This window comes from Labrus bergylta, chromosome 9 (genome assembly GCF_963930695.1).
Source record: "Labrus bergylta chromosome 9, fLabBer1.1, whole genome shotgun sequence".
In the NCBI taxonomy this organism is placed as follows: domain Eukaryota; kingdom Metazoa; phylum Chordata; class Actinopteri; order Labriformes; family Labridae; genus Labrus; species Labrus bergylta.
In genome coordinates this window covers 29,368,631-29,395,632 of record NC_089203.1, presented here as the reverse complement: position 1 = coordinate 29,395,632, position 27,002 = coordinate 29,368,631, and the positions used below count along the sequence as shown (strand labels likewise).

At 40.4% G+C, this 27,002-nt stretch overlaps 1 protein-coding gene across 1 annotated transcript; it reads left to right on the top strand.

The window, feature by feature from the left end:
- Positions 1-1,679: 1,679 nt before the first annotated feature.
- Positions 1,680-24,067, top strand: elovl6 (ELOVL fatty acid elongase 6). The gene is made up of 4 exons (XM_020645089.3): positions 1,680-1,923; positions 20,185-20,316; positions 20,632-20,783; positions 21,479-24,067. The coding sequence occupies exons 1-4, from the start codon at positions 1,841-1,843 to the stop codon at positions 21,919-21,921; spliced, it is 810 nt and encodes a 269-aa protein (XP_020500745.1). The 5' UTR covers positions 1,680-1,840; the 3' UTR covers positions 21,922-24,067.
- The last annotated feature ends 2,935 nt before the right edge of the window (positions 24,068-27,002 follow it).

Below are 27,002 nucleotides of genomic sequence, written 5' to 3'. Positions count from 1 at the left end.
TAGGACGCACTGCTGTTGTACAGTCTGATGGCGGTAGGCACAAAGCAGCGGCTGAAGCGCTCAGTTTTGCACCTGGGGGGATGAGACTATAGCTGAAGGAATTTCCGCAGTGGAAAGGGTAAAGGACGTCTGTTTCTGCAGTGTGCTATAACTAACTTGGTTTTACTTCTACCCTGCTGCAGTGGTTATAGACATTCAAATGTCTAGAAATGAGCAGTCTTGTCACTTAGTGTCTTCTTTGCTTTCGTACATCACATCAGTATTTATTTCAGTCTTTTTCAAAACCAATAAAAAACTCATAACAACTATAAATCTATCTCCAGCAAAGTATGTTGTATTTAATCTTTTCTTAATTAAGACTAGTAATGCTTAGTTAAATCCTGGTTGTATATATTCACATTCTTAGTTTTGATATTTTTAGTACTTATTTACTTTGTATTTAATATTATATTGTGTTTGAATTTGCTAACATTGTGTTTTTTACTCATATTGTGTGTTTGGATAACCTGCTGCTGTAACGCCACAATTTCCCAGTTTGGGATCAATAAAGTAATTCTATTCTAAAAAAAAAACTTGGAATCAGAGTAAGGGGCCCCTGATGGCTGACAAACTTTAAACCACAACAGTTTCTCAAAATGTGCAAATTTTATTTTGCAGTAGGAAACCTCCTCAAGGGGGCCCCATCTGACAGCACCTTCTCGTTGCCCTGCTAATCGTTGCATGCATTGTTGCTGTGAAAAACCAAAGTTTGTCAATGAAAGTCACCAAAGAAAATGAAGAGGAGTGAAAAAGAAAAAGGAAGAGGATTAATTGTTGGGACACTGGCACGAGGGGCCCCCAAATTAATTTCTGCCAGGGGCCCCAACAGACTCTATCATCGCCACTGGTGAACACATTTAAACAGAATTGAATTCAAATATGAGGGACAAAAAATGACTAAAGTATAAATAGATAAATAAATAAATGAATAAATAAATAAATGTTAGGAGAAATGCATACAATAATGTATAAATAAATAAATAATTAAATAAATGCATCAATAAATATATACATAAATATATTCATATATTTATTTTTGTTTTTCTGTGTCCATGTTGTACAAGGAAAAGTAAATATCTAAATTAAGTGGGCCGTCCTAACATTATTGAAGTAGGATTGCTCAATTTTGAAAAACAGACAGAAGCAAATTTACATAAATACTTTTCCTCTTACGACCTGGACACAGAAATAAATAGATGTGTAAATGTAAAAATACGGAAATAAATTAATAACTCAATTAATGTGGAAATGTATGCATTGATACATATATAACTGTAGAAATACACTAATAAATGAATAAATACATGTAAAAATATATAAATAGCCTTTTTCATTAACAGAGTGTATTTATTATTTATTCATTGATGTATTGTTTTCAGCATTTATATATTTATTTATATATTTATTGATGCATTTATTTAATTATTTATTTATTCATACATTATTGTATGCATTTCTCCCAACATTTATTAATTAATTAATTAATTAATTTATACTTTAGTCATTTTTTGTCCCTTATATTCAAATGGGTTGTAACCATAGACTGTCGTAACGACAGATGAGCCTGAACCCGGCGGCGTTAGGACCCGGGGTCCTCTGGTGGGAAGAGGGCGTAGGCTCAGCAGCCGGTGGAGGAGGAAGGTGCCGCGACTACCGATCTGCTCGCGCACAACCGCGAGGTCCTGGAAGCAGCACGAGCGATGCGAGTGGAGGGTCGCGAGGAAACAGACTAAATAGAAACAGCTCGAGTATCGTCTTGTTTCAGCAGCAAGTGTGAAGATTAAAAGGCAGAACAGCCAGCATGTCGGTGCTCGCTCTGCAAGAGTACGAATTTGAGCGACAGTTCAACGAGGACGAAGCCATCCGATGGATGCAGGAGAACTGGTAAGGCTTTTATTTCCTACCATTATTATGATGCCAGCTGCTCGGTTTTCATCCTCTATATGTTTAAATCGAGAATGCATCGAGATGTGTACGTGCTCAGGGTAACGTGAATGCTGTAACGGTGCACATGCATCAGCCTCGTTCACCGGGATTAAACCTCGCTGTATCCTGTTATATCAGCTCTCTTGTCATCATCCGCAAATTGCAGCTTGTGGCTTCATAAAATGAACAAAAATCACGCAGGGGCCTTTTGAGTCAGGATGCTGTTGTCTCACATCACTACATCCGCTTCTCGGCATCACGCATCTTTAAACGGGACGGATTTGTCCTTGATTTCCCGTGATTTATTTCTCCCTGCATCCGTTACCGCGATACTACTATTGTAAAGGTCATCCATGGCTACAGCGGCTGCCTCATCCATTTAGAGTCAAGTCACTGGCCCAGTGGCATATTGAACCAAAGCCTGCACCCCCATGCTGCTGAGCTGCATCCTCCTGCAGACTTTACAATCACTGTGAAGGACTGTGCGTATGAAGGATGCACAGCCAGAATACTGCGTGTTATTGTGCAAGTCAGAGCTAAAAAAAATATCCAGAAACCGTACTGAAAGCTGAAAATCAACAAACAGAAGACCTAACACCTTGCACCTCATTATGAGTGTATTACTACCATCCTGTATGATCTATAGACTGATCATCTACACTATAAAATACTGAGAATAATAAAGGAAATGTGCTGCTGAGTCGAAGGGTATATGTCTTCAAACCGCTGCTTTCATACTCAGTAAAAGATGAACAATCCCATCATCACATTATAAAGTTCATTAAATGCAACGTATTGCATGCTAACAACAACATGTGCAATACAATCTTTGCTTGACAGAAAAATGAATAATAGCTGCAAACAACTTAAATCTTATCGATGATTTTAAACAAGAACTTATTTCTTCCCAACTGTCATCATGAAACTGAAACATTTCACACAAATTAGAAAACTGGAGGAAAAACTGTGTGGAAGTTGTTATCAGAGACTGGATTGTGTTTTTGCTTTAAGAAAAGACGACTGGATTAGTAAATCAGGCATCCTTATAGCCATTAATGGACAAACAGACCTTAACAAACGACTGTTTTTGGCAAAAGAAGGACTCAAACATACCGAGATCAAAGCAGTAGCTTGCAGCATGATCTTCACTTACATATTCAGAGCTCCATGATTTCAGATCAAACCTGATTGTTGTCACTATCATTGTTTGCCCTCGTCTGTGTCTGCAGGACTTTGTGCAAACAGCACGATCACACTTCACTGATACCTCCCCGTGTTTCTCCTGATCTTCAGTAAATATTGCTGTGTGGTTGTGTGCACTGATGCATTTCATATGGAGGGTTATACTGTATGTGCAAATATCCAGAGTGGAGTGTCTAAAGGGTCATCGTCATCCAGGGTGTGTGTGTGTGTGTGTGTGTGTGTGTGTGTGTGTGTGTGTGTGTGTGTGTGTGTGTGTGTGTGTGTGTGTGTGTGTGTGTGTGTGTGTGTGTGTGTGTGTGTGTGTGTGTGTGTGTGTGTGTGTGTGTGTGTGTGTGTGTGTGTGTGTGTGTGTGTCAGGTTGAGCAAGAAGTGGTTCACAGCCCATCAAAATGAGTCATGCGTAAAGTTAGCACAGGCTTCATTAAACATTCAGAGGCAGTGGGTTTGTAGAGAGAGAGCAGCACATGGTGAGCAGGAAGCAGTCATCTCACTTCCTCTGTCATCTCATTCAAAGTTTAAAAAAAAACGTTTTTGTTATTTTTAGCTGAAGTTTTGAGGAGAGCTCCTGCAGCCGGTCTCTCAACAGTTCGGTTCTTGTTCGTTGGAATGAAATCTGCATTTGTGTGTGGGGGAGACGGCATGGCAGCAGAGTGTAGGAGCTGTCCTTTCCCTGGTACCACGAACTGACCAATCACGTTCATCTTCTGATGTCTGCTGACAGAGCATCAGCCAATCACGTCGCAGCTGATCTGAGCTGACTTGTCTCTGCTGCTCCGGCAGTGGAGGATGTCAGACTGGGCTGCTCATGGCTTATATACGGCAAACAACTGCAAAAAAAAAAAAAAAAAAGAGAAAAAAGGATTTGATGGGTTTTTTATTAAATCCATAATGTCGAGGGAGAAGCTGACTGAGCTGCACATGTTTTTATGACTTCAGGGTCAGACAGAGAACAAAAAACTCAACTACTGTGAATGCAAAGGATGTGAACAAAGACTAAAACAAAAAGCTTTACGTGCAGTAGAACATTGATAACATACTTTAACCCCACACCTTCATGTGTTTAGCCCGGGGTGAGGCACCTTCAGCTATCTGGGCTTGAAATTCAAAGGAACTGAGCCGACTGTTGATTGCACTTTTGTGACTGACAAGTTGTCACATAGCTCTGTGTTTGTGTGTTTGTGTGTTTCACGTCAAATTGTTTAAGATTCTGTTTCTGAATTTCCTATTTTTGTAATAACTTGCATCTTTTTATTAATAAATAAAGCAAGCAAACAAATGAGTAGTTTAACCTCTTCTTGAAATCACCTGGGTGAGGCCTCAATGGCAGCGTTATTTGAAGTCCAAATTGCTCAGCATTTACGCCTCCATTTACATTATTTTAAAAGTTCAGGGTCAGAATCAGATAAAGATTTCAAAATAAAAGTTTTAAGTCCCGGTCTACATTAGGGATGGGCACTTACAGAAATCTTAACACTCGAGAACTCACAATCAGGGGCAACTTAGGGGGGAGAAAAGTCAGGACAATTCTAAGGGCCCTTAACTGACAGGGGCGGTTAAAAATTAGTTTTTAATAAGTTATCGGCCTAAAGAGAAGTCTTTCTTCACAGTGTGCTCATAACAATAACTTTCATTGTATTTCCTTTAACATTCAGACATCCTCACTGTGGTTTGTGGTGGGGTCCAATGAGAACTCTTTTCATGGGGCCCAGAGTTCCTGGCAGCGTCCCTGAGTAGGGGTGTAACGGTACACAAACATTTCGGTTCGGTACGGTTCTCAGTTTTGGAGCTTCGGTTCGGTACATTTTCTGTACAGTAAAGGGACCTGAGGCAACACTTTTTTTTCTTTATGAGGAACATTTATAATTTCCCTTTTACACATTGGGCTAAGTGCAGCATCGACAGTTCAGACTTGTACACCTGCTCAGGTTACTTTTTAATAACATTTTAAATTAAACATTGTAAAAAAAAACATAAAATAAACTTATGCTGCATCCTTCAACCAAAAGAGTCTCCAATAAATAAAAGATAGGAATGAAATAAAATATTTTAGAATGAAATGAAGTAATTAATATAGCCTATATGTAAAAATATTTCTTTTTAATTACACTGACACCTTTTAGTTTATGAAGGCAACAGTTTTTTGAATGCCCTTTGAGCACATAATAAACATAATCACATCTGGGACAGTTTCATTGCAGAACTATTAATATTTCACTCTGTCGATATAAGAACTTCAGTGGCATTTGTTTATGTCTTTGGCCCGTTCAGAACTACTATCAGAAGGTTTTCTGTTGGGGAGGGAGGTGTTCATTCTATCATGCTGCAGGTTATTCTCCCACACAGACGTGTCTCCCCTTTCATGCAGCAGCGCTGCTGGAGCGGGATCATCGCTGAAAATGAAAACGAAACTTAAGAGTAAGTCCGTAAAACGAACTCCATCCCGGTTATATGAAACTGTCCAAACCGACAGGTAATCTGGAACTAGTAATCTGCACAGTTTGCACAGTTTATGTTTGAACTTTTTTACAAGTTACTAACTAAAAGCTGTGTCCCATACCAGCTCTGAAATGGTCCGGTCCGAGAACGTGTACCTTTACACCCCTATATAGTACTGTATTTATTTATCTTAAGTCTACATTATACATGGATACTGTCGCTGCTACAAGTACCTGCAGGACCAAGGAGGGATTAAAGCAGCATACACATCGATGCAGTCTCTCTTATTTCTGTTTAAATCACAGTGCATTAAACTCTTCAGTACCTGTTTGATATCCTTTTCTCCCAGTGTTGGTGATCAAAGATTGTTCAGCCGTGGTTATAACGAGCTGCATGTAAAGTAAGTTGCTGCGTACTGATATTCTTAGCAAGGCTAAAAAGATATTTTTGTTTCTCATCATGCTCACGTTTGCCTTTCAAATGTCAAATATAATCAGTCATGAGCTGTGTGTCTCATAAATAGTTGTGCTTTGTTCTGCAGAGGCCCTTGGGCCATCTGACGTCTTATTGATGACTCCAGTCTATTGTCTTTTTCTGAGTGCAGCCTGAGGCGCTCTCACTTTAAATCACTTTTTAAAGGTGATGCATTTCAAAGACAGATGTTTTTTGCGAAAGCACTGCACATGTGTATGTTCACGTATGTCATTGTTGTGCAGGGATGAATGGAGGTTGGTACACTGATCTGATGTGTTCCCTTCAGGCTGGCAGCGGACAGCTCGGCATTGTGATGAGAGAACAATGAAGCAAACAGAAGAAGATCAGAAAAAGGAAGTGTCATTGTAGTTTCCTCCCATAGCTTACTGTATGAAGGAGCACCTGAGGAACAGGAACAACACAATGCATGTGCTTTAGTTTCAATACATGCATGCAGGGCCTCTGATTTTTGTAGAGGTGAGCCAATATCAGTGAGCAATTAAAACTAACGTTCTGTGCAACTTGACTGCACAGACCACATAACACCTCGGTTTTTGCTGGACAAATGAGAAAGGTGGTAAAAATAGATGGGTGGAAAAATATTCTTCATCACATACTGCTGTCGTCATTGCTTTGTGGTTATTTTTAAGAGTGTCAGCAGCATCTCAAAACACCTGGGGCCTGGGAATGAAAGTGCAAAGTGAAGTCAGGTACAACTCTGAACGAGTCACATCAGCTGAAATGTTATTAAAGCCCCTCATTCAAAACATATCCTTCAAAAGTACGACTCATCGTCAAAAGAAAAGACTAGAGAGGGATAAAAGAGACTAAAATAGCCCGTGCAGCCACTTTGTATCTCAGTTTTAGAAGTCAAAGTGAAAGTTTTAGCTTCACATGTGACAGGTACTGTTGGGTGGGAGTGTGCAGAACAAACCTTTCCAGTTTGCCACCAGAAGCAGACGCCCACTGCAGGGTTAGCATGTTCGTTTACTGATCGTACCTGCACTGCAAGCTACCTGAGAAAATGACATGTGAATGGAAAAGCAGATTCTTTAGTAAGCTAGCACAAGCTAACTGCCGGTGTTTGACAGCTGCCTGTCCAACAGAAAGCAGACCAACTCTGCGTCTGTGGGTGAATGCCACCCAAGGTTCACTCTCGTTTTGGAACAAGCTTCATAAGCATCCAATCGCTGAATTGTATCCATTCCCAAACTCACCTGAGCTCTGTCATTGGCTGGAGGAAACACACCAACTCCCCGCCCAGAAACGCCCCGAGTCAACCAAACCTAAACATGAAAATCCAGTTAGGGGACGGGGTCTCTGCAGACACAGTCACCAGTCACCACCACACCTGTATGGAGGCCCAGAAGGGACGATCGAGCAGCTTAACTTTTGTATAAGTCTACAATTCACTGAGCAGATGCTTTTAACCAAGTGTGTATTTAATTTTTTAGGACCAATCTACGTACTCTACATTTAAAACTGGAAATTTCAGGGTGTTAAATAATTTTCCATTTCAGATATCAGATTCATTGTTTAAAAAAAATGTCAGTAACTCACTAACTGCATTTAGCTAATACATGATTTTTGTCCACTATGCTGAATGCATACGTAACAATAATAAGAAATGTGATTTATTTTGGGGTGGAATGAAGTGGTTAATGTATGAAATTATCAAGTTATCATTGGTGTTTTTTGTCATTTCGTTACCTGATATGTTTAAACATGTGTATACATTTTAGGGGTGCAGAAATGCAAAATGTTCTCTAATCGATGACTCTTCCTGTTGTTAAAGCGAGTACTCGAGTAATCGTTTTGTAGTTCTTTTTTTTTCTGTGATTCTTTTCCCCCACGGGAGGCCCCGCCCCCAACTATGAACTATGACGCGATGCCGACTGTATCTACTGATTAATTTGAATCTTCAGGATTTTAATAATTGTTAGTAATGCCTTTGTATTAACATTCAAATATAACATTTCTTACTTCAACAGACAGCAAACTTCAAATAAAACTTCACACAGACGTGTTATGACCGTTTTAACACTTTCTTATAATCAGAGCAGTGAGTGTGGCGAGCGGACGTGCAGACGTCAGTGCACTTATCGCACGTTGAAGCTGTTTTGACAGAAACATTGTGTTAACAAAGACTCCAGTCTGCAGTGTAGAGCACACTGTACTCTGGGAAATGAAGTTACAGTAGAACAGGTGAACTGTTTCATCTTTCTCCTCTGTGCGTCATGACACACTCGCTCAATCTCGCTCGTCCGTCCGCTATGAGCTCTCTCTCCCCATAAGGTTGTTCTGTTTTGTAGTTATTAAAAGAATAATCATCTAAAAATCCCAAATATATGAAAACATCGTGTTATGCTGCTCTGTCCTGGAGGATCAAACGTCTTTGGTTTGACGGAGTAAAGCGGTAATCGCAAAGTGAAAGTCCTTCTTTTTCTGTGGACTAAAAAGACAATTTGAACTGAACTCTCGTAGATCATTTTGTATATTTAGTTTGTTTGGGACTTTTTGTTCATTGTGAATTCATAGGGGGGTTAATTAAAGGGATATTTTTGTTAGGGTAGCAGCGTACGGATCAACAACGGACACGTTTCAGCACAGAGCCTTTATCAGCGCTTTGTTTGTCATCTATTTTCTTTTTGCACTCGTGCTCTTTTTTTCTGTTTTGAATTAGGCCGATCCTAGAACCCACAATGCAACAAGAAACATTTACAGAAATGTGGACTACAAAACGATTATCGATTACATTTTTTTTGTAACCGATTATTATTTAACGTTTGCACTCGTTTTTCTTCAATACATTTGAAGAAACCATATAGCAGTGGTATTTTATCTATTAACATTATAAATAAAACCCTCTGACGATCCTTTTGTTCTACCCATGTGTACATCAAAAGCTGCTTCACTGTACAGCTGCTGCTTATACCTCCATTGGTGTAGTACTAACAGGCTTCAGAAGCTAACATAATAGATTTAAAAGCATATAATTTAACAGAGTAGGTGCTCACATGATGGAAAAAAAGTGTTATTGGAATAAACAAATCAGAATGATCGTATATCAGACGGTTGTGTAACGTGCTGTTGAGGATTATGTATGCTGAGCAGAGTGAGCGTTGGCATTGTATCGATGCATTTGGGATTTGTGTCTCTAATGTCAATGCATTTGATACGATTTTGTGTTATGGTGCTGCAGAACATGGCGCTGCCTGTTTGGTATTAAGATCGTTGTGTTTTTGCAGTGCAGCATTCCCATCTTAACCAGAGCAGTTATCCATTTTACCTGCTGACTCACTCTGAGCCCTCACAGACGTCCACCGGGTCTCATTACAATGCAGGTTGCTTGGTTGGAATATGTGGTTGTCGGGTTTTTTCCCTTTTTGAAAAGCCTCCAGGACAGACAGCATCCCCGCAGGTCTCTTCACTTCTGATGGATCTCTGGTGGGTTTTGGTCTGGACTGATAACAAGGGACGCAGAGTCTGAGGGCGATGCAGCCAGAATGAACAATGAGATCTTTGTTTTTGGCTGCTTCTTCTTTTCTGTCTGTTAAGGTTTATTCCCACATCTGTTTAATGATTCAGCAGCTCTAGTCTTTTGCATAAATTGTTAGTGTTGTTGTTGGCTATAGGAATGATGCTTAGTTTTGATGGTTTTATTTGACTTAACATAGCTCATCACTTCCTTTTCTTCATTCAGAGTTATAGCTCATTAACTGATTGTGGAGGTCAGGTTACAATTGCACTTGAATAGTTAAGACGATAATTCTCTTCCTTTCAAGTCTCATGTTACTTGTTCCGCCAACGAGCAGCCCAGCCTTTTGTCTCAGGGTGCTCGAGCCCTGCTGTTGGATGGCTGAGACCAAAAGATACACCCGACTTCCATTCTGTCACCAGGGTATGATTTCAGTGGACAGAACAGAGATGAGATGGGATTGAAGAGGCAAATGGATTTGATGGTTTTGAGATGTGTGCTTTAAAGAGAGAGGATACATGATTTAAAGTCACAGTTAAGGTGGTTGAGATTTTCAATACTTCTCATGTTGGGGCGGCTGTGGCTCAGTTGGTTGAGTCTGTCGTCTCTCAACCGGAAGGTCAAGGGTTCGATCCCCAGCTGCTGAGGCAACATGTCCGATGTGTCCATGGGTAAGACACTTAACCCCGAATTGCTCCCTCTGCTTCGTCAGCCGCATGTGTAATGGATTAGTTACTTCGATGGACTCTTTACATTACAACCTCTACCATCAGTGTGTGAATGTGTAGGTGTATATGTTACAATATGATTGATGGTATCAAAAAGTACCAAGCCTTATAAAAAATTAACTTCAGCTACATAAGAGAAAGATGAATAGGAAGGGGGAGTCATAAAATTACAAGAAAACTTCTGCACTCTCGCTGAGTTGCACAAATAGATTGGCAACGTCACACTGTCTAAATGACACAACACATTTGTGTCATTTAGACAGTGTGCAGCTTTTTACTTGCAATTTTGGATAACTGAAAACAAGAAATTACCCAATTTTGGGTGCCAAGGATTTCTGTTTCTGTTGCTGTGGTATCAAAACATGTATACATATTTCAGCATATTTTTCCAGTGTCTGGTGTCATGACAACCCTAGTGGCAATGCAGAACATTGTGGAGAGTGGTAACAATAAATACAATAAATACAAAATGTTTGTTGATTTTATGTGTCAAAAGCATTGGGCTGCCTTTATTGCAAAAACATAAGCTACCTGTACTTTGTTATTTTTGTAGTCCTAAATTCATTGCTTACCATAAAAAGTACCAAGAGATTATTTATTCTTTGAAGACTCCAAAAGCAAATCAAGTCAAAGCAAACAACTTTTATAATTATGCTAGATCAAGAAATATAATCTTTATTCCAGAGTGCAATTCTCCTGCTTCCTCCTGGTGGTTAAACAGTTAGATTCACAAAGTCTTGGTTCTGCTTGTTGATGCCAAATGGACGAGAGCATCCCACGATGATGCTGATCTTTTCCGACCATGTTCCCCCAGAGGTCTCCCCAGGCTTGCTGTTTGCTCGGCTTCTGTCCTTCCTGCAACTGGTGAAACCAGAGATGAAGATGTGGGCTGGCTCTGCAGGATTTAAGTTCTGCCTGGAGTCTAGAGCCACTCTTATGTCACTATAAGATGTCATCAGGCTGTCAAAGAAAAGCTTTGCTGCAAACGAGGGAAAGAACAGTTCCGTACTTACTGACAAACTGATAAACTCGTAAATATGTCGCCGCTCATGAAGGAGGCAGACTATATCCGGCTCCAAGCTTGATCATTTTCCAAGTGGCAAAATGTCTATTAGAAAACAAACATAGATACATTTAAGAGATCACATGTGATGTTGACTCAGTCAGATGAAACACTGCCCCATTGGGTCCAATCTTCTGGCGGGGTTTCATTTTTTTCCCCTTCCCCAAGCAGCATATTTCAGCTTTCTTGCCATCTCCATCAACTTTACACCAGTGGAGTTGCATATGCCTTGCATTCTGAACACAATAACATTTCTACCCTCTGAAGTACCAAAGGTAAATATTGGGTCGCCATTGTGCTGGACTTGCACATTCTTGCCATCATGTGGTGTTTGTGTGCACAAGACAGGGACTGCTCATCAAAAGATCAGTCCATGGCAGCAGCACCAGTAGTCACAAACCGAGAAGGTATAAATAGGCTCTTTTTAGAAAAAAAATCCTTTTGGTTTTGGTGACTTTTCTTACATTTTGTTAGTCGTCAACAATGTCCAAATGTGGCTAATAGTTTACATCACATTTGAATTCACACAAAGCTTCTTGAGGTTGGATGGGTAGTCATATAGCTTCATAGTGTTTTCATCCTGTCATCGTATCTGTTCTTTTTAATGTGGGTCTGGTGCATTATGGGTAACGTGCACAATGTATTACCAGTGGTTTTCATTGGTGTGCCTTTCTGTTAACATATGGTTTACTATTTTAATTTATTGTTTTATTCTTGTGTAGACGCTGCCAAATGTGTGCAGCACTTGAGTAGAGGACAAATGTCCCCAGGGGGACGATAAAGAGCATCGTATTGTATCCCATCGTATCGTATCCTACAGGTATCGTGTCGTATCATATCGTATCATATATTAAACCAAATATGGTGCTTCTGTTGTAAACATTTTTCAACATCACACCAATGTCGGAGATGACATGTTGGTCGAAAGATGGAAGGATAAATCTTCATCAAGAGGCTTGGAAGTGAATCACACATATTCTATTAATGTGTGGCGGCCCTGTTATTTGGAAATAGTTTGAATACAGAAATGTAAAACTGTACATCACGTTTGCACTATTAAGTGCCAGACAATACAACGCAGGCTCTGGCTACTTAGTATAAGTATGACTCAAGATGCTCCTAAGCACTTAACAGGCTGAAATAATTATCACTCAAGAGGAGTACCCTCATGTTTTCCTGAGCAGATAAATGTGGGCGACTAGATGCAGAAAGCAATAAAGCAGATGAGTGATTTATCTCACATTTTTATATTACATACAAGGCTGGTTGCTGTTAAGTCCAACAGGGGATCGCATGCTGTTACTGGGGGCTAGATGGCGTGTTTCTAACTGGATTATATCTGCGTGCTTCTTTGTCCACAGCTTGCTCTGTAATAGCCAGGTCTTACTTACAGCAACTCTTGTTCTCATTTAGTAGCTCGCTGCTCATCCTGCACTTTGGCACAGTAACTCTGATTTATCCCACTGTGGTAGATACAGAGACAATAAGCCCAGGGAATATCAGGTTACATTACATACTACTGAAGGGAGTTTGGTGTTTATGTGCACTCATGTGTACACACAGTGTTGTGCATGCAGTTGCATTTGCAAATGTGACACTGCAAACACACACTCCAATGAGACAGTGAGACACCAGCCTGCGGGCACCAGCATGCAGACTCATCCTCAGACCGCAAACTCAGGATTACGTAACCGTTAAAATCTCCTGGACCAGCTAATACAGATCCAAGTTCCACAGCAGGTTATCCAGCAGCTTTAATACAACACTGTCAGTGGGGGAGGGGAGGGTCTGCAGCCTCAGCAACCTAAGCTATTATGTTATGTACCACTAGGGTTTGTGCAAGTACAGGTACAAGCCTTAACCCACAGGAATATAGTACACAAGTACATTTTGATTGTGATACAGTTTTATAGTGTTATAAGATGATGCCTGGCCCTGCTAGTATGGATGGATGGATGGATAGATATGTACATGAATGGATTGATGGATAGACACTTGAATGGATGGATTTGATGGATAGATACTTAGAGAGATGGATGGAAGGATATATATGTAGATGGATAGGTCGATAGAATACTTAATTAATAAGCAGCTTGTAACAATTCACTACAATTCTACAATTCACTTAGCAGACGCTTTTATCCAAAGCGACGTACATCAGAGAGTAAGAACAACACAAGCAAGGATCTAGAAAAAAGGGAACAATGTGAGTAAGAGCAAACGATCAGCTTTGAGTCTGATTGGACACACAGGTGCTGACAGGAAGTGACCAGAGGCAAAGCACAACATTGAGGGCAGTTCTTGAGAGCTCTAATCAGTATAGAAACCATCTTATAAGTCGTCGTTATCAAACAAAAACCATCGTCATTACCATCATCATCATCAATAATATGGAGACCATCATCATTAAGTTAGTAGGTATTCATGAAAGAGCTGGGTCTTTAGCTTTTTCTTAAAGGTGCAGAGGGACTCTGAAGATCACATGGAGTTTGGAAGTTCATTCACTAAACACAAAACTAAAAACCAAAGTGTAAACAGTATTCAAGTGACCTGGTACAAAATGAGCCATATGTGCGGCCACAAATACAACAATGTATAAACCATGTGGAGAATAGAGCAGGGGTTTCCCAAACATTTCAGCCCGGGACTCCCACTGTACCAATCCCAGAGACCGGCTGGGTCCCCCTCTGTCCCTGGAGGTGGTTAAAGCATGAAACGTTGTGCACAGCCTTACACACAGACTAATAGACCTCTCCAAACACAAAGGGAAATGAGCCACTCAAAGGCACAGGAGTGTTGTTCTTATCCATCACCGTGACAGCAGGGAGACAATGCAATGGCTCATCTAAGGGTTACCTAAAGGGACAAAATACAAGCACATGACGTTAATGCAATAAAACAATCAATACTTGAATTTCTGACCTTAATTACATCATGATCAACACGTTAATGATGACAGCCCTATATACACATATATCAATATACTGTACATATATCAATTCTTATACAGATGTGTATGCAGTATGTGCAATATGATATAGGATGGATAAGGCACCAGAAACACTTATAAATGGATAGGATGTGATAAAGTATTATTTTTTTGCACAGTTTTGTCATTTGTAATTGATCATTTTGTGCATCCACTGTTTTGCTGGACCACATTATCTGTGTGATTTGAACACCTGTATTTTTGGGCATCTCAGATATTCAGCATTATTATTCTGCAGCAGCAGTGAAAACATGGCCTACGCCCAGCCTCTCACTCGGGGCCTCACCCTGAAATAACAACCACACATGACAAAGACATGCCAGAGATGCCCTCCCTCCCTAAATGAGCAGCTTTTGAAGAATGACCCGGCTGGATGTGTACTTTGATTGTTCTCTTTAGTTAGCGGTTTCTGTAAATCAACATTTGTCACAATGCACGGTTTAACAACATAAGGAACAACTGCTTTAAAACCACTCAAGGAGAAAAAGTATTTAATTAATGATATGAGCATGATTGGTCTGTAAACTTTTCTTTCAGTACAAAGCGCTTTATGGACATAAAAAAGCGACTTTAACTTTGTCATCCATTATTCATGTTGAAGATCTAGGGTCCCTATACTCTTTCAAGAAGAGACCATTGCTGTTCTCTTTTTTTTTTTTTGAGGAAATCTCAGCTGGAGGACATCCGCATGTTTTACAGCAAGCACAAAATCTCTGCTGATTGTGTTACTGCTCCATGCTGATGCTCCCCAAAAGAGCTCTGACGTTGTGGTTTTTCGTTTGTGCTGCCTCGGCCCGCTCCGACAAACAGCAGAGTCAAGCTTCTTGCCATGCCGCTGTAATATATTGTCCAATGTAGTGATAGCAGGTCAGGATCAGGTGACTCTGCCACTGAGCCACAGCCACGGTGTGGTGTCTTAGTGTCGTACTGAAGCGAATGCAATATGCTAAATATGAACTCTTCATAAACTAAATAGCATGAATAAAATGTAATCCTCATATTTGAGAAACCAGGATTTCATAACATGGTGCTTTTGTGGGCTGCCTTTGCCTCAGATAACAAAAATATTTATTTCCACAGAATGGCCTCAATCTTTAAGATGCATCACAAAGTGTAAAAGAGATGATATATGTCTGAAAATGTGTTTCAGTGGGTGTTAAAGGTAGAGTCTAACGTGGTAGCAGCTTGTAAACACAACATTCAAACTGGGCCCCTCCACCTGAGCTCAGCGCCACCTGAAGCGCTCACCCACTGCACGGTTCATGTGTACGTTTACTGCTTGTACCTACACTGCAGGCTAGCTGACAATATTATATCTGTTGTAATGAAAAGAGAGTTATTTAGCAAGCTAGCACAAGCTAACCACAGGTGTATAACAGCTGCCTGTCCAACAGAGAGCAGACCATCTCGTGTCTGTGGGTGAAAGCAAACCCAAAGGTTCACCCTCGATTTGGAACGAGCTTTATCTGCTTGGCTTTTCTTTTGGTATATGATTATATTTTCTCTTCTTCGCTGGTTTGAATGGCGTCTAATCGCTGAAGTGTATCCACTCCAAAACTCACCTGGGCGCTGTCATTGGCTGGGGGAAACACACCCACTCCACGCCAAGAAATGTCCCAAATGAACCAAAACATCCAAATCCAGACGGAGGCCAGGGTCTCTACAGACTCAGTCACTACCACACATGTATGGACGCCCAGCAGTGATGATTGAGCTGCATTACTTTTCTATAAAACTAAGTCTACATTTCATTTTTTAGGAAAAAGCCACTGACTGTACCTTTAAGAAGCCAGAATCTCTTCAGCTGGTGAAGCTATTTGTTGAATATTTGTCATTGATGAATAACTTCTTGTGTCCCCACTAATATATGTTTTACCTCTAACGAGTTGTGACAGAGTGGCTTTTATCCCAGTGATTATAAAATCCAAAAGAATCACTCGTATGTCGTCGTTCATGTTGTGAGAGTTCAGTTTATTTCAATCACCAAGAAGTGGGAAACCCTGAATCTGAATCCTGAAGGTGGGTCAGAGAGTTGTAGCTGCAGAGGCACTGGGGGAGCATGAAGGGATGATGTGAATTCACACTGATGTCTTAAATAGATTCCTGTGACTGCAGACACAGCCTGGCTGCAGCTGGCACTTCACAGCGTTAGCAAAGACAACAGCAGCCCCTCCCCCAACCGGTGAGCCTTGACCATGCCCTTGGCTTGCTTTGCCCTTTTTATTATTTTTTTCTGACATCAGGGTAATCCATCCTTTAAACCTGCTGCAGTAGCCATGCACATCTTCCCCTTTGGCCTAGTCTACTTGCACATCATGATAATAATACAACACTTAATCCTCAAAATACCTTTGAGTCTGATTATAAAAGAACATTGCAGGAATAGTTTTCATCTGCCTTTTCCTTATTTAGGTGCACACAGTTTTAATCCTACCATCCATTTAGAGTGGCGGCACACTCCAAATTCTTTATTTTAGCAATTTACATAATTTTATTCACACTAATTTAACTATCTGAGCGCCTTTATGTTAAATCCCTGCTCTGCTCTTTTTTGGGGAGGATCAGAGGCTGGAACTTTCAGCACTATCTTCTGATTTTTTCTGTTTGTTTGGATTTGTCGGCGTCAATAGGAAATGCTTTTACAGCAAACCAGACAGTGACTCTCTCAGCAGAATCCGTGTCAGTCACTGTGGATGACATTGATGAGAAAGATTGGCACAAGGTGTGTGTGCATGCATTCAGAGGAGCATCATTTATTTTCCCCTTCTCCCCACCAATCATAACTACTTACAACATTAAAGTACAATATTTTAGGGTATAATTTTTAACTTTATCAAGTCAATGTAGGTTAAAAACCAACAGAAAGACACATACAAAGTACTGGTCTTTGTTTTGAGATGAGTTTAGTATTATGAGAAAAATGTGTTCCCTGCATGTGCCCCCCCACTCCCTACACCCTTGCCAGGTGGGACCACCCCTAGAAGAAGAACATATAGGGGAAAACATTGTGTACTTGGGTTAGGCTGGGTGTAGAGTTCACAGTCAGTTTGATCGAGTCTAAACTTGTTTAAGTCGGTGAAATGGATTATGGCATCTTACCAACCGGAAAGAAGTCCAAACATGTGTCAAAATGAGAAAGATGCCGGTTGCAGAGAGAGTTACACAAGGAAACAGACTACTCTCTATCCCTATAAAGCAACAAACTGTATAAAAAGTTTGCAAAAGTCTACTTTTATTATTCTTCATAATCTGCTTTAGTGTTTCTGTCCTGGAAAACTGAAGCAGCAAAACATCTATTGACTCCAGCATGTGTGTCATTCTGCATTACAGTTTAAAGTTTTAATTTTTAAGAGGAAGAATTACAGTAAATAAAGCATTGATCATTACAACTGATTGATTTGAAAGAAAGTAAATGAAAGCCAAATCTGGCAGGCTAGAATGGGACAATGAAGCATCCCAGCTTAGACCATATATATCAACCTGACCTCTTGACCTTTGAGCTCAGACAGCAGTACACTGAAGGGAGTATTTAGATGGTTGCTCTGTACAGTATGTAGGCCTCTGTGTTGCTCTCTTCTCCCCTCCTTCGTGTGGACTTGAGAAACAGTGATGTCATCCTGCAGTCCAACCCTGTTGTCGTTCTGTGAAGGCAGCTGTTTGTCTTTGACTGTACTGCTTTGTCCTTTGTTCTGCGGAGGTGGCCTAAACCAGTCAGTGGGCATCCTGCAGGAGCAGAAAGGTGGCATCATTCATTCTCTGAATACTGACACACAATGATCCCTCTCATTTCCAAACAGCTCGCTCTGTTATTGCTCTTCGGCTGTTTCTAAAATGAGTTCGCTGATTGTTAGCTGTTATGACAACAGCAGTTAATGCTCCACGTGCACGGCAAGGTGGGGAAGGAAGGTGTTCTTGTGTAATGACATGCACTGGGAGGACGCATAGAAACATATTTTCTTGCATTAAACTGATGCTGCAGAACAGGATGGGTTGCTGTTTTGGAGGTTGCCTTTGTCACTCTTTTCAGAGAAATGTTTGCCTTTGTAGTGTGAGCTTTGCACAGCCCACTTAACTGGAAAACCCACATGCTACTTAACTGTCCTGTATTACAAAAAGAACTGACCATGAAAACATGGTCCTTCTCTCCAGACTTTTAGATCATGATAATTATAATAAAAATAACACACTCAAGGAGAGGATTTGTGTTGTAATACCGCTCAGTACTGTATTTTAGGTTGGTGTTTAATTTCTGCATCATGTCTTACCTCTAACCAGCAGCACATAAACAACATAACAGAGTTAGAACATTTGACTTTTGGGCTACTTTAATGCTAAACCCAATCCTCAGGACTATCGGTCCCAGGGCTCCCAGAATGCCTCATTCCTGGTGTCTGTGCATCCTCCTCTGGGAGCAGACCTGACACTTGTATTTATCATTTAATTTACATTTTTATTCTTCTTGCTTTTATCTTTTTTAAGGATCGTAGTTGATGTCAGTATCATCATCTGACCATTAATACTTAACCCGTTGGCACCTGCATACTTAAATAAGTTATTTCCCCCAACTTTTTTTTGGCTTTCTGTTGCAAACGATCACTCTTCTCCTGGTCCAGCAGACCTAACAGAGTTTTGGAACAAAGCTGCTCCACTTTCAGTATGCCCCACTCTACCGTCGGTCGACTCAGCATCCAGTCTGTCAAGTCAGACCACCTGCGCTTTGTGATTGTGCTGAGCTCTGGGGAAATGCATTTCTTGAAATTCAGTCGGGCCAGCTGGTGCTCCAGCACGAGTCCTCCATTAAAAGTGGCAAAGTGGGCCTGAATAGGAGCAATAACTGTAAAGTGAAAGATAAGCATTTTGGGAGAGTCAGAGCGGGACACAAATCATTACATCATTACTTCAGGCGTGGCTTGTGAAGTCAGCTCAGCCATTGTTGAGTTCTGTTGTATGGTTATTGTAAAGCTGCTGGAAGAAGAGCAGAGAGAAGAAGACTTTAGCTGAACAAACAGGAAATATGTTTCTATAATTTGAACCAGTGAGAAAATAAAAATGATGTTCAGCTTCAAGTGAGACCTGAGTCCCTTTCAGGAACAGTTTCCACATGGCCTGCAGAGGCGCTGATTGTCAACAGGCAAGACAGGCATTTGCTTGGGGCTTCCAGGCCAGTAAGGGGCCCCCCGAAAACCTCCCTAATGGGGCCCCATCTGACAGAACTCACTCTCATGTAATATTCTTGTGAGAACCATAGTTTGTCAATAAAAGTCCCTGGAGGGAAATGAAGAGGAATTATCTGTCAGGGAGTGAAAAAGAAAGAGGAAGAGTGTCAGGACACCGGCAGACATAATGGTGGCTGGAGGGCCCCCCATCAGACTCTAGAATCGCCCTTGATCGTCTGTACTTAATTTTATAATCCATGCCATTTCAATGAGGGCTTTGGTTTTTGCTTGAAGCCTATTGCAAGAATATTTAAAGGTAATGTATTCCTTACTTAAAACATTTGGTTTGTGACTCCCACTAATGTCTTTTTAATGACCTTCAGGATGTTTGGTTTGGTTTAACCAAAGTCTATGTCTCTTTGATTTCTGGCTTTCAGATGTTTTTCATTTTCTTTGTAACATCAAACAACAAAAGCGAAGCTCAAAGTGAATAAATGATTGACTGGCTGCTTGTTGCTCACTTGTCATGCTGCTCTGGGACTGAATTCTTACACATTTAAATGTTATTTCTTTCTTGTGGGCGGTTCTGAAGATTACGCAGTGACTGGTGAAAAGACAAAACATCCCCAGCATGTTAAACTCATGGCAATTAAAATGTGAAAATGTTAATGTTAATGTCTTTGCTTTTACAGGAAGAAGTCCTTTCTCTTCTCTGCACTCTACGCTGCCTTTATCCTCGGGGGGCGCCATGTCATGAAGCAGAGGGAGAAGTTTGAGCTGAGGAAACCGCTGGTGCTATGGTCGCTCACGCTCGCTGTATTTAGGTGAGGAAGCATTGCTGTTATTGAGGGCGGAAATAGATTTCACACACACATTAAAGTATTTAATTTCAAAAAGAGCCAACAGTTTAATCTGTGATTGGCTTAATTCATAACAATGTGGGACCACTTCAACGTCAGCCATTCAAGCCATACACAAACTAATACACAAAAACATAAACTTCTGCTGCTTTAATTTGCACATTATGTTTTTACTCATGTGAGTCAGTAGATTTACAACTGATTGAATTAACATGCCATGTCAACACAGTTATGAATATGGTGTTTGGTATGTCTGTCTAATCCCTCTTTTCTTTGCAGTATATTTGGTGCCATCCGTACTGGGAGTTACATGACCTACATCCTCATGACGAAAGGGCTGAAACAGTCAGTTTGCGACCAGAGCTTTTACAACGGGCCGGTCAGCAAGTTCTGGGCGTACGCCTTTGTACTTAGTAAAGCACCAGAACTGGGTAAGTCAAGACTGTTTCATACATGGACACGGGGTTCCCCTCTTTGTCTGCATTTATTGTGTCCCATGAGACATTTCATTAACCTGAAGTTGGAAAATCGAATCATACATTCATTTCAAGGAGTGTGTTGTCAGTTTGTATTGAAATGATATATTGCAAGACTTGGCACATTCCCATTAAGAAGATATAATTACAAACTGGCCTAGACTATGCTAACAACGTCCAATTTACCGTGACTCCAGCTGACTAAGAGTATTGGCTGTTAGCCACCATTTCAACCTTACTGCCATTCAACACATAACAGCTCACAGTTACATGAAACCATGGCAACCACTATACAAAAAATATAAATACTATAAATGTATAATTACAGTGACTAACTTTGCGCTGGTTTTTAGTTGAGGTGTAAGTAATCTTAATCCAAATTGGGATTTCTTTTTTTGGCCTCATTCTGAATAACTGTGATGGATTAGTGTTTAACTTTTAAATAAAAGGTTGTATCTGTCCTGAAGCCATCTATCTTTTTTTTTAGACATTGCAGAACCACAGCTTTGTGGGTTTAGAAAGTTTGCTAGGCCAATATTTTCTGTGTGTGCTAATTGTAATGATATTCCTTGTCTTCCTGTTCCTGTCATCATTCCCCTCCTCTCCATCCTCTCTGTAAACCTCCCCTCTCTCTTCTGTCTAACCTGCAGGTGACACTCTGTTCATCGTCCTGAGGAAGCAGAAGCTCATCTTCCTCCACTGGTACCACCACATCACCGTGCTGCTCTACTCCTGGTACTCCTACAAAGACATGGTGGCAGGTGGCGGCTGGTTCATGACCATGAACTACTTGGTCCACGCTGTCATGTACTCTTACTACGCCCTGCGGGCGGCCGGCTTCAGGGTGTCCCGGAAGTTCGCCATGTTCATCACAATTACCCAGATCACCCAGATGCTTATGGGCTGTGTGGTCAACTATCTGGTGTACTCGTGGATGCAGCAGGGCCAGGAGTGTCCATCCCACATGCAGAACATTGTGTGGTCCTCCCTCATGTACCTCAGCTACTTTGTGCTCTTTGTACAGTTCTTCATTGAGGCCTACTTGAGCAAGAAAAAATCCTCGGCCATTGCTGCCGCCAAGAAGAGCGAGTAAACAAATGCCATATGTTTGGGAAGAAGGGCGATCATGAAGGAAAAGGGAGTTGGTAATGGAGATTAGGGACCAGTGACTTGAGAAAGTCTGTTAGGGTTTGGGAATTGTTGTCTTACTGAACGATGGTCAAGGTGGTATGAGGCTTGAAGAGTGAGGGTGGGGGTGGGAGGTTCAAAAATGATTGGCTGTGTTTGTGTTTGAGCATCACTATTAATGTGCAGATCTAAAATGCCTCGAGGGGAGGCCGCGTCTCCATCGAGTGATGCTGAGAAAGCAGCGCCGCCATGATCAGAAGCCATCGCAAGTTGTCTGCCTGAAATCTAAAAGCCCCTTTTTGAATTCTCCATAATTTGTTTTTAAACTTTGAATATAACAAAAGGAAAAAAATCGCCAGATTAAAAAAAAAATACAACTGCAAAGACCATATGTTTACTGATATAAAAAAAGAAAATTAATCTGTACATATGAAGATGGACAGAGTCAGCTTTTACTTAAGCCATCTGAGTATGTGTATGTCCATCTGTTGTAAGTGTTTGTCGTTTTGTTTTTGTTGGAGACACTGGTAAGTGTGTGAAGCTGCTGAGAGCTGGAGGTTGAACTGATGGGGTGAACGGCACTGTTTCTTCTGTGTCTTACATCGCAGAAATGTGATATTTTCTCAGGTCTTAGGTTCTCTTTCGTAATATAATATGCATATCAAGACAAAGTAGACATGTTTGACATCAGAACTGGTTTACAGTATGGTTTAAATTGATCCAGTACGGCTGATGGGATGAATGAAGCTGATTGGACTGACTGACGCAGATGATCACATTGCTCCTGGGCAGAATGGGAAACAGATGCTGACAGTGCCCGGCTTCACCACACCTCATGACCTCGCAGAAGTTGGCGACCACATTTGGAAAATGACTTGCCATTGAATTCCAAACGTTTTTCTGTGTTTAAGGGCCCCTACCAGTGAACAAAAACGTGTCTGTTGGACACTGAAGGCGTACAAGGACCAACATATTTATGTTTAGCGGGGGGGAATCAAACAAGCAAATTATTTTAATCTGCTGTATTGACTTTAAAAAATAATATGTATCTCTTATGGTGTCTGTTGTGCTATTGTGCATTTGCACTGTATCAATGTCAAAAAGTTGTTGCTGAAAAACTTAACGTATGAACAAAGAGTGCAAAAAATGTGACATGTGCCTGGGGTGTTTATTTGTTGTCTCAGTTGCAACATATTTACATTGCAAGTAATCTTTTTTTTTATTTAATTCTGAACCCTAAAAGTCATTTTAGGGGAGGATTCATAAGCACTAATACTTTGAAAGGTAAGATGGTGATTGTCATCCAGTATATCTTTCCAGCTGTTTAAAAAGAAGACGGCATGCTTGCATTTAACGCAAACTTTTTGGGATGTTTTGTAGCAGTAATTACAAAAAGTGACGTTGAGTACCCGATGGACACTCTTTAGTCTATCAGGGATGATATGTTTTGGTTCCTCCTGAGTCTCTTAAAGTTATTTGGGTCAATGTTGGATAAAAACAGCCTGTGACAGGAATACACGTCATGCGTGACTTGAGTAATTAAGCCAACTGTCTTAACTAATACCCATGTCACCATTGTTACGGGATCTGCAATCAAAGATGTACATATACAATGTACCTGGTCGCCCCCTAGAGGCGCAATTGAGTGATCAACTGCATATGTGCAAAACAATGTATTAAAAAGAGATCTTTGAATTTGGCATGGCACATTTTTTTTGTTTAAAATTCAGGTTCCTTGTTCTCTTAAGGTAATTATTTTTCTAACAGATTGTGATTGATTCGATTTTCAAAGTAGAAATATGCATAGCAATCCCCTAAATTACAATCAAAGCTTGCCAATACAAAACAAATTCTGTCTTTAACTCCATGCCATAATGTGAATATTTTGACTTCATAGTACCACATAGTTAAAGACAGGAATATTGGCCAAAAACAGTATCCCATAAAGTTGTATTTTAAGGAAATAACATCCTGTTTAATGGCTAAAGCTAGTAGAATAAATAGTCTCCGGTGCTCATCTATGAATTTTAATTGATTTTAGAATAGCCCCTTTTCCTCTGTGAACTTTGTACACGTCACTTCAAACATAAAATGTTAGTTTGGGCAACCCACACTTGTTTCCTTGCATTATTTTTACAGTCCTTTTGCAACATGGTGACCGGAAGTTGCTGTCAAATCTCTCACGTCTTGTCCAGCTAAGACAAGTGTCATTTCCGGTTATTATTTCGAACAGAAACTGACAACATGTGAAACGTTATTTCTATATTACTGTTAATTGTGCAGCTCGAGGGATAGGTTTCGTTTGAGTGGATGAAGAAACTGCAGGGAAATCTCTTAAGTGTGTTCAAAACAATTAAGGTAAGTGTTGTCAAAGGACCTGCAAGACTTTTTAAAAGACTTAACATCGAGAAAATGAATTTAGCAAACGCGACCCGCTCAAAATAAAACACATTTTTTAGATGTAGTGTGAAAAACCTGAAACGAAAATAAAAACTCTGAGTTTAGCCAAAGTGCTGAAGTATTCAGCATTTAATGTAGAGCAGAAGTTTCCAGACTTTCCCTTTTGGCCCCTCTTTGGAAGATGATAATATTATCATCCCCCCTCCTTCAACACATCATCACACAAAACAAATACTAAACACACTTGCAGTCCTTTGCTAACAAATTCTTATATAGAATTTATTCCAAACACTGTCTGCAAAATAGTATAAGAAAAGAAACTTCAGCGTGTCACAAAAATTAAAAAAAGGTAAATTAAAAGTGAAACTGCAACATGAAACTTCACCATTTTAAGATGCAACAACAATCACTGACTCTCTGAAGATGAACAACTCCCCAAAAATAAAGATGAAAGTCTTCTTTTAAGATTCATACTTCCAGTCCTGAGATCATTTCAGAGACTACTTTGGCTTGTTTTGTGCTGCAGATCTTCTTAATCCTGGGTGCAGCTGTGACACTGACACTCTTGGTTCATTTTCAACATCCTGCAGCTTTGACCTGAATTTTGTAATGATTGAGGCAACTGCAGAAAAAACTATCTCAGGTAGGATGTGACAAAAAGAAAAGAGTGTGTCTCACTTTATTACTCACTTGTAGGCTACAGGTGAAGCCGAGGGCGAGATATGAATCATCATATTTTCTAATTCCCACCCCACATAAAAGTGACGCAAGACTAAACAATAAAACTCCACTAAACAAAGGACAGTAAGGAAACACACCTGACTTCACAAAGCACATAAACTATATCGTAAAATGTTGATACATTGAGTTGAACAATCAGTATATGGTGATGTGGTCTATAGGCCTGCCTCTTCCACTACGCTAAAGCCCTTAGATGCTGTTTACCATTCTGCGCTTAGATTCATCACCGGTGATAGTTACATGACTCATCACTTCATTCTTCATAATAAAGTTGGTTGGCCCTCCCTCACTGAGAGACGCAATAACCACTGGCATCTTTTTATCTATAAAGCCCTTACTGGAAAGCTTCCATCATATATCACCTTCTTGTTAAATCTGAACCCCGGTTCATTTTTAACCCACTCGAGTGAGAGGCTGGTTCTCCAGGATCCTCATGCCAGGACTGACCTGGGGAAAACTGCTTTTAATGTTAGTGCTGCAAACTCCTGGAATATTTTACAACAGGACCTGAACTTGAGCACTTTTATCCCTTTATGGACACTTTAGAAATATTATTTTTAACCGCCAAATACCTGACTGTAACTCTTTTATATGATTTTAATTGCTGACTTATCACTGTGGTAATTTCAAGCTTTAATATTATTTTAGTGTTTATATTTTATTCTTCTAATTGCTCTTTTATTGATTGATAAGCTGATGATGATATCCTGCTCGCATATACAATGAATATGTTTTTTAAAATTCTGTATTGTATGTATGGAGGCCTTACACAACAAATAACAGGAGGACAATAAAATGCATTGCTTGATAAGAGACAATATAGAATACACAATAGCTACACAATAGCGATACTAATGCAGGATTCTTACTCATTACTAACCTGAAGTACACTGCACAGTAGAAGCTGCAATAAGAGGAACACAGTACATTTAAAAGTAATCAAGATGCCAGTGCAGGTCGCTTACTTCATAAAAACCACAAGTATCCACTGCTGAGATAGAAAATATAAAACATGCATTAACTGTATTTAAAGTGGCCAAAAGGCCGACTGAGAGACGAGCAGAACTTTGTTTTGGGATGTTGCAGAAACCTATAGGGGCGGACCTCAGGGCTCGGAGCGAGGCTGCACAAAGATCTTCAGTGGAGACAACAAAGACACATTTACTGCTCTCTGTTTATAATGTTAGGATTCTAAATGTGTAAATTAATTGTTATTGGAGTGTAAGTAGAGGTGGGGGAAAAAATATATTGTTTTATGAAAATCAAGATATTTATCTTCTGAAATTTTCATTCGAAAAAATAAACTTGGACCAATGAATCGTGAATCGTTTTAAAGAAGAAGAAGATTTACTTTATTGATTTCAGTTTTCACACTCTGTAGTCATGCAACACACACACAGGCTGAAGTATATACACACATGCACACAAACAGGATCCTGTGGACATGCACTAATGGTGAGATGTCAGAGTGATGGAGCTGCCCACAGTGGGCGCTCCTGAGCTGATGGTGGGGAGGGGGTTTGGTGCCTTGCTCAAGGGCACCTCGGCAGTGCTCAGAGGGTGATCTGGCACCTCTCCAGCTACTTCCAAACTTGGTCCGCACCGGGACTTGAACCGGGGCCCCTCCGGTTCCCATCCCAAGTCCCTACAGACTGAGCTACTGCCGCCACATACATGTGACAAAAAGGAGAAAACTGTTTAGAATCAAAAATACATCCTGAATGGAATCGTGAGACCCCCAAAGAGTCCCAGCCCTACAGTGTCAAGCTAACCTGGAAGTCCTCTCACTAAATGCTTTGCTGGAGGTCATTCAGCCTTGCCCTTTGTGTTTTTGGCTTCTGCATGATATAACAGACAATATAATACAACAGCTACATTATAAAGTGACCCAAGATACTATTTGCA

Excerpts from the sequence above, each read along its gene's own strand:
- elovl6 (XM_020645089.3), top strand. The coding sequence starts at position 1,841 with ATGTCGGTGCTCGCTCTGCAAGAGTACGAATTTGAGCGACAGTTCAAC. Across the intron at positions 1,924-20,184 it reads CGATGGATGCAGGAGAACTG|GAAGAAGTCCTTTCTCTTCT; the intron begins GTAAGGCTTTTA and ends TTGCTTTTACAG. Across the intron at positions 20,317-20,631 it reads CTCACGCTCGCTGTATTTAG|TATATTTGGTGCCATCCGTA; the intron begins GTGAGGAAGCAT and ends TTTTCTTTGCAG.